The following is a 12,507-nucleotide window of genomic DNA, read 5'->3' on the forward strand; positions in this document are numbered from 1 at the left end:
GCCGTTTCCACCCATTGCTATGGAAGGTAAAATACTGGATGATAGTCATCTCACCTTGTATTGACCTTTCAATAGAGCGACGTAACTCAAAAGCCTGTGAAAAGTTCCCCTTCCTAGAGTAAGTAGTAGTTACAACCTCCCAAATATCCTGGATAGTGTCCATAGACAGGTAGATCTCTTCAATCTCAGGTACAATAGAATGGATCAACCAACCTATGATTAAGGAGTTGGTTATCTCCCACTGGTCATAACTAGGATCTGTGGTACTAGATGCATCTATCCTTCCATCAACAACATACCCCATCTTCCCTCTGCTTTTCAAAAAAATAGTCAGACTCTGCGACCAGATTAGATAATTCTGATCATTGAATAGAGAGGAGGTGATCTTAAGGCCAGGGTTGAGGTTATCAATCATAGTAGTAGGGATAATGGAATTGTCGCTCTTAGGTGGTAGAGAAGTAGTGGACTTACTAAGGGAATCTGCCATGGATACTTTACTATTTAACTCTCAAACACAATGCCAATCACAAACCCGGAAGATAATAGTGGAAGGAAAGACACCATTACTCCTATAAAAGCATAAAGAATTAATTTTTTTTTGTTTTTGTTTTTGTTTTTTTGTTGTTTTGGAAGAGAAGAAAAACAAAGAAGAAAGAAAGACGAAGAAGAGAAGAACTCAGACTTATGAGGCGTTAGTTAACGAAGGCAACGAAGGCACCCGTCGACCAACCAGGGGCTGCCGACAAATCTAGAGGAAGATAGAAAAGGCCTCCAGGTGTGCCGACAAACCTAGAATGACAGGCTAGGGTTGCTGACAGGCCTAGAGGAGGACAGAGGAAGCTTTGGCTTGCCTGGGGGAGAGCCGTCTGACCTTCTACTTAACTGGGTAAGGGCCGAATGGCCAGGAACTTCCTTCGATTGGCTTGGGTAGGGGTCGATTATCCCAGGCAAGGGTCTGGGTGGCCTGGGCAGTCCTGCGGTGGAAGAAAGGTGGCTGTGCTTAGGTTTGTCCTATTGAGGCTCTGATACCATGTAGGTTTAGAGAAGAGAAAGAGTTAGGGAATAAGTTACACCTCATCCCTTTTTATATTGATACTAATGGGTAATTACAGGAGTGCCACAAGGCATAAATTATGGGCTAGCCCATTACATCAATCAAGGGAAAATAAAACCAAATAAGAATAAAACATATAAATATTATTTCCTATTCTACCATTTCATATGTATTTAAGTGATACATGTTTTGAGAAGTGTTTGATGAGTGTCGTATTGTCTTTCTTTTTAGGATTGACCTAATCGAAGCCTTTTTTCTTGTTCAAATCTGGATTGCGCCTTCAGATCTAGTACGATTTGGGTTGATTCTTTCGTATCTGTCTTTGAAAGGCTAGATTGAAGTCTTCTCTTAGATAGATTTTGTTTGATTCCGTCATATATTTGTTCAAACCCTCAGATCTGGTTCTCCTTGGCTTGATTTCTTCACATTTGTGGTCAAAACTTCTCACTCAGATCTGGTTTGACTTGCCTCGTTTTTGGATTTGTGTTCGAAACTTCTTAGATCTGGTCATCTTTGTTCGATTTTGGGTAATTGGAATTGATTCTCATATCTGGTTTGATTTGGCTTTTTTTTTTTGGATATGTGTTCGAAACTTCATAGATCTGGTTGTCTTGGTTCGATTTTGGTTGAATCTTCAGATCTCTGTTCAAAAGATTTGATCCCAGTCTATTTTTGGTTCAATTTCTGCAGATCTATGGTTGATTAGGTCAAATTTGAGTTTGATTGCTTCAATTCAGTTCGAAACTGGTTTTGGATAATTGGAATTGCTTTGAAACTGTGTCTGCTTCAGTTTGAAATTGTTTGATTCAGTTCGGAACTGGTTTTGGATAACTGGAATTGCTTCGGAACTGTGTGCAGACGCCTTAGTTTATCGAAGATAATTTCTACTTGCTTCAAATTGCTGAGAATTTTCAATTCAAAATCGCTTTGTGAATTTAAGTAAGAGAGTTGAGTTGAATCAAATTTGTGTTAATCTACTTCTTGACAAGACAATGGTGCTAATCAAAATTCAAAATCAAAGTCATAATTATGAGATGAAGCACATGAGAAGGTACATTGTTGCCGTGGAAGGGGTTGTTGCAGTCCTTGGCATCCCCTTGCAAGCAGATGGTGAAATTTTTGAAAGCCTATGTTGTGGGCAGCTGTTTTGTATTTGAGATGGCTGCTTGTTGGCATGTACTCCTTTATGCCTCGATTGGGCTTTGTGTTGTGTAATCTGTTGATGCAAAGCATTTTGAAGATTGTGTCCAAAGGATGGAGGGAAGAGTTCAGTATCGATTTCCAACTCATGGTCAGATTGCTCAAGTTGTTCCTGTTGTTGGATGCATTGTCATCTTGTCATTCTAATCACATTTCTCAGTCTTGCTTTGCAGATAGCATAGCCATGTAGTGGTAAAGGGGCTTTGAAAGTTGGGGTCTGTCGTAGATCTAGCAAGAGGATATGCGAACATGATGGGGTTGTAATATTTGCACATGTCACTGTTCAGCCAAGGTTGCAGATTTTACGTATTCAAGGGATAATGTCTTGTAAGGGTCTTTTGAGCAACGAAACGCAACACAAGTTCTTCATCTCACATCTCAAAATGTAGTTGAATTGTGTCACCCAACTACCACAACTTGAGGACAACTAAAAATGCACTTAAAACATATAGAGAGTGAATTTTAGCAAGACAAAAAAAAAAAAAAAAAAAGGAAGGGGGGGGGGTTGTAATTTTCCTAGAATTGTGTCTTTGCATGATTAATTTGAAGAATAATAAACTATATTTTATTCATAGTCTAATTATTAAAATAAAATTTCTCTCATATTCAGAAGTACGTTAAATTATAATTGTGCAATCTATACAAGTATACTTTTATCGTACCACATATTAGTACATGTGGTGTACCACGGTCCCATTTCTGTTCCTTGTATCAAATCAAGGCATGTTCCGTGGTTGTTACATAGGATTGGCCTATGTGGAATGCTAGGGAATTTTATCTTTTATGTCTGATGCGGCAATCGGGCCATCTCTCTTGTTTCTTGGTCTATTTTGATGAAGGATTTTAGATGATTCTGTTCTTTATCTTCAACCATGATTGTACAACAACCCTCATGATGTACAATGGACTTTTAAGTTTTGTATGCTCTGCGTCTTTTCCTATATTACTCTTCTGATTTTTTTGGCACTTAACACAAACAAATTTGATTCTTTTGCTGCATTCTGTTAATAGGCTTATTACAGTGTTGGCCTTGATAGCTTTAATAGCATTCCTGAACTTTGCAGGGGAGAAGATGATGAGAAGGAGTATTTTGTTAAATGGAAAGAGCTTCCCTATGATGAATGTTATTGGGAATTTGAGTCAGACATTTCTTCATTTCAACAAGAAATTGAAAGATTTAATAAAATTCAATCTAGGCGTCGTAAACTATCTTCAAGTAAGCAGAAGAGCAGCAATCGTGATAGCACGGAGTCAAAAAAGAAACTGAAAGAATTTCAACATTATGAACACAGTCCTGACTTTCTTTCTGGAGGTACACCATTGATCTGATCTGCACTATCTGTGATTGCACATGATTGTGTGTATTTTCTGTTTGGTTTGACCATTGTGAAATCCTAAGTGCATTTTGGTGTTAATGAAGGCTCACTCCATCCATATCAGCTTGAAGGGTTGAACTTCTTACGCTTCTCTTGGTCCAAACAAACACATGTGATACTTGCTGATGAAATGGGCCTAGGTAGGTTCTATATTGTTTTATTAATTTTGGAAGAGTATATTTTTTTGGCATATCAGTGGCTAGATTAGTGTCAATATTTTTACTTTCGCATTGCCACAAATGTAACTGAGTGTAGCAGTCACTGTTATTATGTACACCATTAGTAGGGATTATCTCAACTACATAATCATACTGGGTTTGATTGTTGCAGGGATTGTCAATCTTACACCCATTATTTAGATAGTTAGAATTCCGATAACTATAAGAGGGAATTTTTTATTTTATTTTTGTTTGTTTGTTTGTTTAGACCGCAGTAGGAAGACAAATGTGAAAAGGACAAGTTTTCTTGAAAGAAAAGGGGTCAAAGGTTATGTGGATTTCAAAAAAAGAACAAAAGAAAAAAAGTAACCAGTGTGTTTGGTTTTAATTTTTTGAATTCAATTTTTTGCAAATTGAGTTTTTGTTTTTTGTGTTTTTTTTTTAGTGAATATTTTTAAAATTTTGAGTAATTTTTTTAAACTTTTTTAGATGCACCTTACTTAGATGTATCTAAATAGTAAAATATTTGTGAAAAAATATTTTAAAAAATTAATAAATACACAAAAATACGAAAAATGTATTGAATTTTCATATATATATATATATTTGATATTTAGTGAATTTTTTAAAGATTTTTTTCACAAATATTATACTTTTTAAGTGTATTTATGTTGCGTCTAAAAATTTAAAAATTGCTTAAAATATTAAAACAAATTCAGTGAAAACTTAAAAATACGGAAAACGAAAAAGTAGAATTTTTTGAAAAGTGAATTCTGAAAATAGAAACCAAACAGAGTGAATGGTAGTTGAAAAATCAACATCCCACAGGTATCTGCAAGTTATTCAAAATGTATTACTTGTTTTTACGTAATGTAACCAGCAGCAGTTGATAGTACATGATGCACATTAACCAGTACAATTATTCAAAATGTATTAGTAATTTTTACAAAATTTAGCAGCGGCAGTTGATAGTACATAATGCAAATTTACAAGTAGTATCCTACTTGACATGCATGGGACTCCCGGTTCTAAGGCAAGGCTGAAATTTCTTTTTCCAAACCAAATAGGCATTTGGGGGACAAAATTGTGAAACTATCACGTAAATTCCTGGGAAATGTTCTGAACACCTTAGGAGGGACCGATGTAAGTAGTAGTCTCCTTCAGGGTGTATTACTAATTTTTACAAAATGTACCAGCAGCAGTTGATAGTACATACCGCACATCCTGTACATTTGGTTGATACATTCGGGGATGTTGACTTTTCAATGACCATTTCTCTTCTCCCCCCCCCCCCCCCCCCCCCCCCCCCCTCTTCAAATCCAGATAACTCCAAGAAAAACCTATCTTTCTCCCATTTTTTTCCCTATCACTGTCTAAACAACATTTTTCCCTGGAAGGAAATTTTGGTATTGCTCTTTTTGGGAGAACCAAGAGAGCCAAAACAATATGGACAAGCATTGGTTGGAGAGAAATGCTAGAATCTTTGATGGCAAGTAAGCAAGTGTAGAGGCTTTGTGGGATAGGGTGGATTATTTGGCATCATTTTGGGCATTTGTATCCCCTCCTTTTAAAGGAGTTCCCTTGTTCTTGATCTCTGGGGATTGGGCTGCTGTTTGCCTTCCCTAAGGCTCTGAGTTTTATGTTTCTGTTTTGCTCTTTCTCTTTCTCTCTTTGTATGAGGACTCCTTGTGAAATAAGCTGTACTGATAGCAAGCAACTAACCAATTCATTCCAGAATTATGAAGTTTCTCGTGTCTTGATTTGGAATGAAACCTTCCTTGTCTCTATAAATAAATCTCTATTTCATTCTAAAGAAAAAAGATGTTTCTTAAAATTCAAGCAATAGATCTTAATTTGTGCACGTTAAGAACTTGGGTCTGTGACGATTTGTACGAGGCATATGCTTATGTCAAGGAGAATAATCACAAAATTGTATGAAATCTTATTATTAAGAATAGTTTAAAGTAGCTTTGACAAATGCTTATGTCAAGGAGGATAATCACAAAATTGTATGAAATCTTATTACTAAGAATAGTTTAAAGTAGCTTTTGTAGTTGACAAATTGACTATGTTGGCTTACCTCTGAATGCAGGAAAAACAATACAGAGCATTGCTTTTTTAGCATCTCTTTGTGAAGATAATATCTCTCCACATTTAGTATTAGCACCACTATCGACATTGCGTAACTGGGAACGTGAATTTGCAACATGGGCACCTCAACTGAATGTTGTATGTCCATGAACTTTTCTAACTTCTATCAATAATTGGTTGGCAAGCATACTTGAATAAAACCTACTTGTTGCAGGTCATGTACGTTGGCTCTGCCCAAGCTCGTGCTGTTATTAGGGAGTACGAATTTTACTTTCCAAAAAGGAAGAGCAAAAAGAAGAAATCTGGTCAAATTGTTGGTGAAAGCAAGCAAGATAGGATAAAATTTGATGTCCTCCTAACATCATATGAAATGATTAACTTAGATACCACATCATTAAAACCGATACAGTGGGAGTGTATGGTAACGTTCTTTGACCCATTGAGGACATTGCTAATTTAGAGTGTGTTTCTTGCTACTAAATGATGCTGACATCTCTATGTAGATTGTTGATGAAGGTCATCGTCTCAAGAATAAGGATTCAAAGTTGTTTTCTTCTTTGAAGCAATACTTTAGTAAACATCGTGTCATTTTGACTGGAACTCCTCTTCAGGTTTGTTGTGAACTTCCAGTACTTTGTTTGTCAGTACTTTAAAAAATCTTTTGTGTCTTTGTTTGAATATGCATAATTCTTGGTGGCACATTTATGCTTCCCTTAAAAAAAAAACCATGAAGCAAAGGTGCCGCATTGTTGCTGGCATTTCTATGGTTGAACTATTGGAACTTCTAAATAGTCATTTAACGTATCAGTTGATAAGCTGCAAACTAGTTGATGCATTTTGGTACTTCGTACTAATACCATGACAGATACTGGCCTGATATATTTGTCATAGCAAAATTTCTTTCTCTTTAACTTTGTATCAGCCATCTTAGTATCAATGGTTTGTCCCTAGCATGAAATTACAACACTGTAAGCCCTTAATCTCATGTGTTGGCCATGTTGTCCGTTCTTCGGTTTGATTTTGTATCCCTAGATTTTTGGAATTCTTTTGGGGTGTTGAGTTCATATTAATTCTGCTAAGGTAAAAGAAAAGTTTTATAAGGCAGTTTATGTTGTATAGTACAACAACGTTCAAAAAATGGGAATGTTAGGATGGAAAAAACGAAAGATAAAAACGAACAAATGTGTTTATTCGAAGTTAGAAGTGGGACTGATTGGGGGTAAAATGATGAGAATGTTATTTTATTTGGTTTGATTTCATTAGCATGGATTAAATAATGCTCTTGTAAGAGTGACTTGATTCAAGTTGAAGGGGGCTAAAGCAATATAAGAAAGGGAAAAAGGGAATGTAAGGTGAGGTCATTAGGGATGATATCATTACTTGGGACTTATCCGGGGATATGGTTTTAATATAGCTGATTGGAGAAAATATATCTACTTAGCTAAGTTCGATTAATTGGGATTAGGTTTGTTTAGTTGATTTAATGTTAAGAAATTATGAAAAAGGATTTTCTGTAGTTGTTTTTCTCATGTCTTTTGTTAGACAACCAGTTGCCTTCAAAGCTTAAGTGCTAGGGAACGGTCTCAAACATGTATATCAAGCTCTCACACCTTCCCTTGCGTTGGCCCCGTCATACATTTGCAAAGATAGATAAACACAATACGATGCAAACACAAATGAAATGAAGTGCACATAGAAAACATAGAGAGGGATACACATAGAGAAACCTGAAACTAATAACAAAAATTAAATGAAGTGCACATAGAAAACATATAGGGGGAATAAATGCACATAGAGAAACCTGAAACTAATAACAAAAATTAAATGAAGTGCACATAGAAAACATAGAGGGGGAATAAATACACACAGAAACCTGAAACTAATAACAAAAATTAAATGAAGTGCACATAGAAAACGTATAGGGGGAATAAATACACATAGAGAAACCTGAAACTAATAACAAAAATTAAAACACCTCCCAAACCAAATCTCTGATACGATTTGGAGTCAAATTTAATGCTATGTGCTACCAAATCTCTGATATGATGATGACAACTAGTTTGTTTGTAGCAATAAGTTTGATTCTCATGATTTGCAGCCTAGCTTGATCAAGGGTTTAAGGCCCCTTTAATTGAATTATTAGTAATATTACACTCAATCATTGTGATCTACAAGATTTCAAATCAATTATCTTATAAAAATGCCTATAATCTGATTTTTTCTAGTTAAATAGTCCTCAGTCTTATAATCAATATACCACAAAGCCTAGCCATACAAAACAGTTCGTAAATTCAGAATATGCTAAGAGAAATGCTTCCAACATGCCAAATGCCTTTGAACTTGCGACTTAAGAGTACATTGACGAGTATTTTTACTTATTGTATGTCTATGCATGTGATGCCAGTTTTGCTTGCTCGGCGTTGGAGAAGTTGCAACGAGATTTTCTTTGGGGAGGGTGTGGGTGATGAGTTTAAGTATCATTTAGTTGGCTGGAAGTCAGTGTGTAGTCCAAAGGAGGTGGGTGGTTTGGGAGTTTGAAGTTTGGTCTTGTTTAATAGGGCCTTATTAGGTAAATGGTTGTGGCAGTATGCGCATGAGAGAGAGAGAGAGAGAGGGGCATGGTAGGGGTTTGTGGAAAGGTATTCAGATGGTGTGGGGTGAGTTTTGGAGGTGGGTTGGTTTTCGAGTAGTGAGGGGGCAGAGGGTGAGGCTTTGGAGGGATAGATGGTGTGGGGAGCAGAACATTCTACTTCGTTTCCATTGATTTTTCAACTTGCTATGGATAGGGATGAGGTGGTGACCAACTATTTGAGTGTGGATGAGGGTGATTGGTTTGGGATGTAGGGCTTCGACAGCAAGTTCAGGGCTGGTAGGTGGATCAGTTAGTGGATTTAATGGCTTTTCTGTATAGGGTTAAAAGGGTGGGGGTGAGGGTGATTGTTTGGTGTGGCTGCAGCAGGGTGCAAGGGTGTGTTTTCAGTGTCGTCTTTTTTCTGAGCCCTGGCGGGAGGTGTTGATGTTATTTTTCCGTGGCGAAGTGTTTGGATTGCTGGTGCCCCTTCAAAGGTAGCTTTCTTCTTGTGGGCGAGGTGTTGGATAAGATTCTCACCATTGACATTCTTATTCGGTGTTGGCAGCAGCAGGTCTTGGTTAATTGGTGTTACATGTGTCGCAGGGATGTGAAGTCTGTTTCCTATGCTTCTTCGTTGTCCCGTGGCATATCATTCGGTGGCTCAGATGAAGGCACAATTACTGGTGATTTTGTATAGCTGGGTGACGGGGTCTGTCTCTGAATTTGTTTGCTTTTGTGGATTTTTTAGATGCTCTCTGTGTTTAGGTTTTGGGTTCTGTTGATGTCTCAGTGGTATTCATTAGCATCATCTTGATGCTCTTTTGTTAATAAAATAATCTTTATTTATCCAGAAAAGAAAAAAGAAGAAACAATCAGAACTCAGAATTTTCCTGATCCTGAATGTGCAAATGAAATTGTTTTGTTGCATCAAATCTCCAAAACCCTGAAAAAACTAGCCAACTAAACCAAGACTAATGAATGCACAAAGCGGCTGTAAACTAATTGAGACAATCGGCTATACTGACCTTGAATTTTTCAGTTCCTGAATGTGCAAATGAAATTGTTTTGTTACGTCAAATCGCTTTGAAACCCTGATACTATTTTACAACTGAAAGGAGCAGTCAAAATGGAGCCAAAAGAGCTCAGGACAATTATATGGATGGTTATATTTATGGTATGAGCAGTTGTCAATCTGCTACTTTACAGTCCTGCGTAATACTCTGGTGGTTCTCAATCTCATGATTTGAGGGAAAAATAGTACAAAAATGTAGAAGAAAAGAAGGAAAAGGGAAATGAAAAATGAATTAAGGAGGAAGGAAAGGTAATGGTAGGAGCCAGTCTACCTATTGAATGCTTTCATACCATGTTGGGAGAGTAACGCTTCTGGGTCCAGCACCAACCATTACTATCGGCTGGGTCCAGCACCTACCATATATGAGTTGTAAAGAATCAGTAATGAATAGACTATTACATATATAACCTTGTAATGAATCTTAATTGCTTTTAAAATCTTGTAGTTGTAATTTCATATGTTCATGAAATCTTGACTTCCATAGAAACTTCAAAGCAAATACTAGTTTTTCTATGCAGATTAATTAATTAATTTATTTTATTTTATTTTATTTTTTTTAAACCACAATTCACTCTTTTTAGATAGGTAAGTCAAAGCTTGGATGTGTACAGGGCTACGAATATTGAGATCCCCTGGCCGCGAAAAAAATAAAATAAATAAAACTGTATCAAAATATGAATGTCTCCCAACGCACTTGATTAACGGGTACAACTTTTCCAAGTACTTATTGTAGAACAATTGATTCTGACTTGGGGTGGGTTAGGGGTGCAACTTGGGCAGGCCTAACCTGGTCAACCTGATCCCACCTTGTAAAATTTTAAGGATTGGGTATATATCGAAACACAAGTCTGGGCCTGCGATAATATTTCCAACCTGAATTAAAATTTGAGTTGGGCTTGGGCAGAGGCCTCGGACAACCCCGAAACCCGAACTATATATTATAAATATCACCATCTCCTTTCACTCTGACCATTAGATCTCACCTCCTCTTCTTTGGGACTGAAGTGGTGAACCCTTTTTTATTGAGATTGTGGCACCAGAGCACTGTTGTTGGTTGCTGGAGTAATGTCACAAGTTATGACGATATGTATATTGAATTTATTTGAAATCCCTTCATAGAAGAACTTCATTAATAAAAAAACACCATAATAAGGCCAACATTAATCAATCAAAACAAAAAGGTTAGCTCTAGCGTAGAAAAGTAAACAAAATTAAGTTCAAAATCTCATCCCAATCTTTTGTGGGTAACCTGAGCTTAACCCATGCAAAATTTATTGAGTTGGGCTCAAGACCTCGAGATGGGAAGTAAGGCCTGAGCAGCTCTTAGGCTGTACTTAGCTGGGCTTGGGTAGGTCTTGTGCCCAACCTAGCCCCTCCGACTTGCACCCATAGATGGATTTTGTTTCTGAATGAATATTGTTGGTCATATGCACTTATTATGCATTATGTCCGATGTGTAATTGCTCAGAATAGGACGTGACAATATGTTAATTTTGGTAGGTGAGCAATACAAGGAGATTGTGCAAAATCGCTACATTATTTTAATTTGGGAAGCTTTAATGGTTTAATAATAGAAATTGAGCCATATTAGGTAAGGGAAATTCTATTTACACACCATTACTTATTTCACACCTTTGATATTTTTAACCTTTGATTTTTAACTCAACACACCACAATCTTCCCTTTTTACCCTAAGACCAAAAAACAATAAATCTCAATACACACCATTATACACATCACATCCTATACCCAATTCACCGTCACCTTCACCATAACTATACATCTGTGGTGATGACACATCAATGAAATGATTGCTGGCATTGAAGATCTTGGATTCTGACCTCGGAAGATCTACGATTCTTACCTTTGAACCTCACCTAGGTTAGTTTTTCCCATCTATTTTTGATTTGCTTGGCGATTCACCTTCCATAACTATTTCTATTTCGAATTTGGCTCGATACTGGTTGTCTAAACATATTATTATTGTACAACAAAATAAAATTGAACAAATTAAATATGTTCGAAATATTTTTGTTGAACAAAATTAATAAGTTCATACTTTTTATATTGGATAACTTAACTCGTTCGAACTTATCATGTTCAATTTTTTACATATGAACATTTAATAGTTGGTCAACTTTAATAATTTGAACAAAATAGTTTAGTTCGCGTGTAAATATTTAAACATTGTGTAAATGTTCAACTCTGGTTAATCTGAATGCGTGACGAACAAAACCATCCTTCTAGTGATTTTACGAACGAGAAAAAACAAAAAACAAAAAACAAAAAACAAAATTGCCTTTGTAAGTAGTAAACTACAATTTTCATTGATGCATTGTTCCAAAGCAAGAATCTAAGTGCCATCCATGATGTGCAAATCTTTAAAATTGATTGGTTCCAATGTTTTTAAACCCTAAATCTTCAAAGATAATAATGTTTTGAGTTGGGAATACAAATATAATGGAGAAGAGAATGAGGTAAACTAATTGATAATGAATGATATCATGAGTGTTGTGTGTTAGATTATAATGGAGAAGATGATGAGTGTTGGATGATGATAAAAGAAATACACCGTTTATAAGTCTTTATGTGATTGTGTGCAAAGAGTGTTTTGTGTTTTGATGTATGAATTCTTTGGATTTGTAGAATACATACCATTATTGTCCTTAATAGTCATTTTATTTTAGGATATTATTATAATATAAATTTAATGTTTTAATGGTGTGCACTGAGACAATTTATGGTGTGTAAATAGAATTACCCATTAGTTAATTAAGCTAGATAGTATTAGTTTGGGTAAATTGCACTTTGCCCCCCTTTATGTGTGGTCACTTTTCCACTTTGATCATTAAAGTTTGTTTTTTCTAACTTTGGCCCTTCATATTTCAAGTTTTTCCTAGTACTCTTAAAGCTAATTTCTGTTAAAAATTAAACAGAAAATGATACATTGACAGTCACGTGACATAAAAATATTTTATTATATA

General features: G+C 36.0%; 1 protein-coding gene across 1 annotated transcript in view; it reads left to right on the plus strand.

Annotated features, from left to right (window-relative positions):
• LOC114317815 (CHD3-type chromatin-remodeling factor PICKLE) overlaps window positions 1-12,507 on the plus strand; it is an 84,562-nt gene that overhangs the window by 23,953 nt on the left and 48,102 nt on the right. The window contains exons 6-10 of the mRNA XM_082894536.1: window positions 3,319-3,566; window positions 3,675-3,770; window positions 5,881-6,017; window positions 6,094-6,300; window positions 6,383-6,490. Coding sequence (XP_082750662.1) covers window positions 3,319-3,566; window positions 3,675-3,770; window positions 5,881-6,017; window positions 6,094-6,300; window positions 6,383-6,490 — 796 coding nt within the window. The remainder of the gene's footprint in view (window positions 1-3,318; window positions 3,567-3,674; window positions 3,771-5,880; window positions 6,018-6,093; window positions 6,301-6,382; window positions 6,491-12,507) is intronic.

Source organism: Camellia sinensis, chromosome 11 (genome assembly GCF_055761805.1).
Source record: "Camellia sinensis isolate YWXY chromosome 11, ASM5576180v1, whole genome shotgun sequence".
Lineage (NCBI taxonomy): Eukaryota > Viridiplantae > Streptophyta > Magnoliopsida > Ericales > Theaceae > Camellia > Camellia sinensis.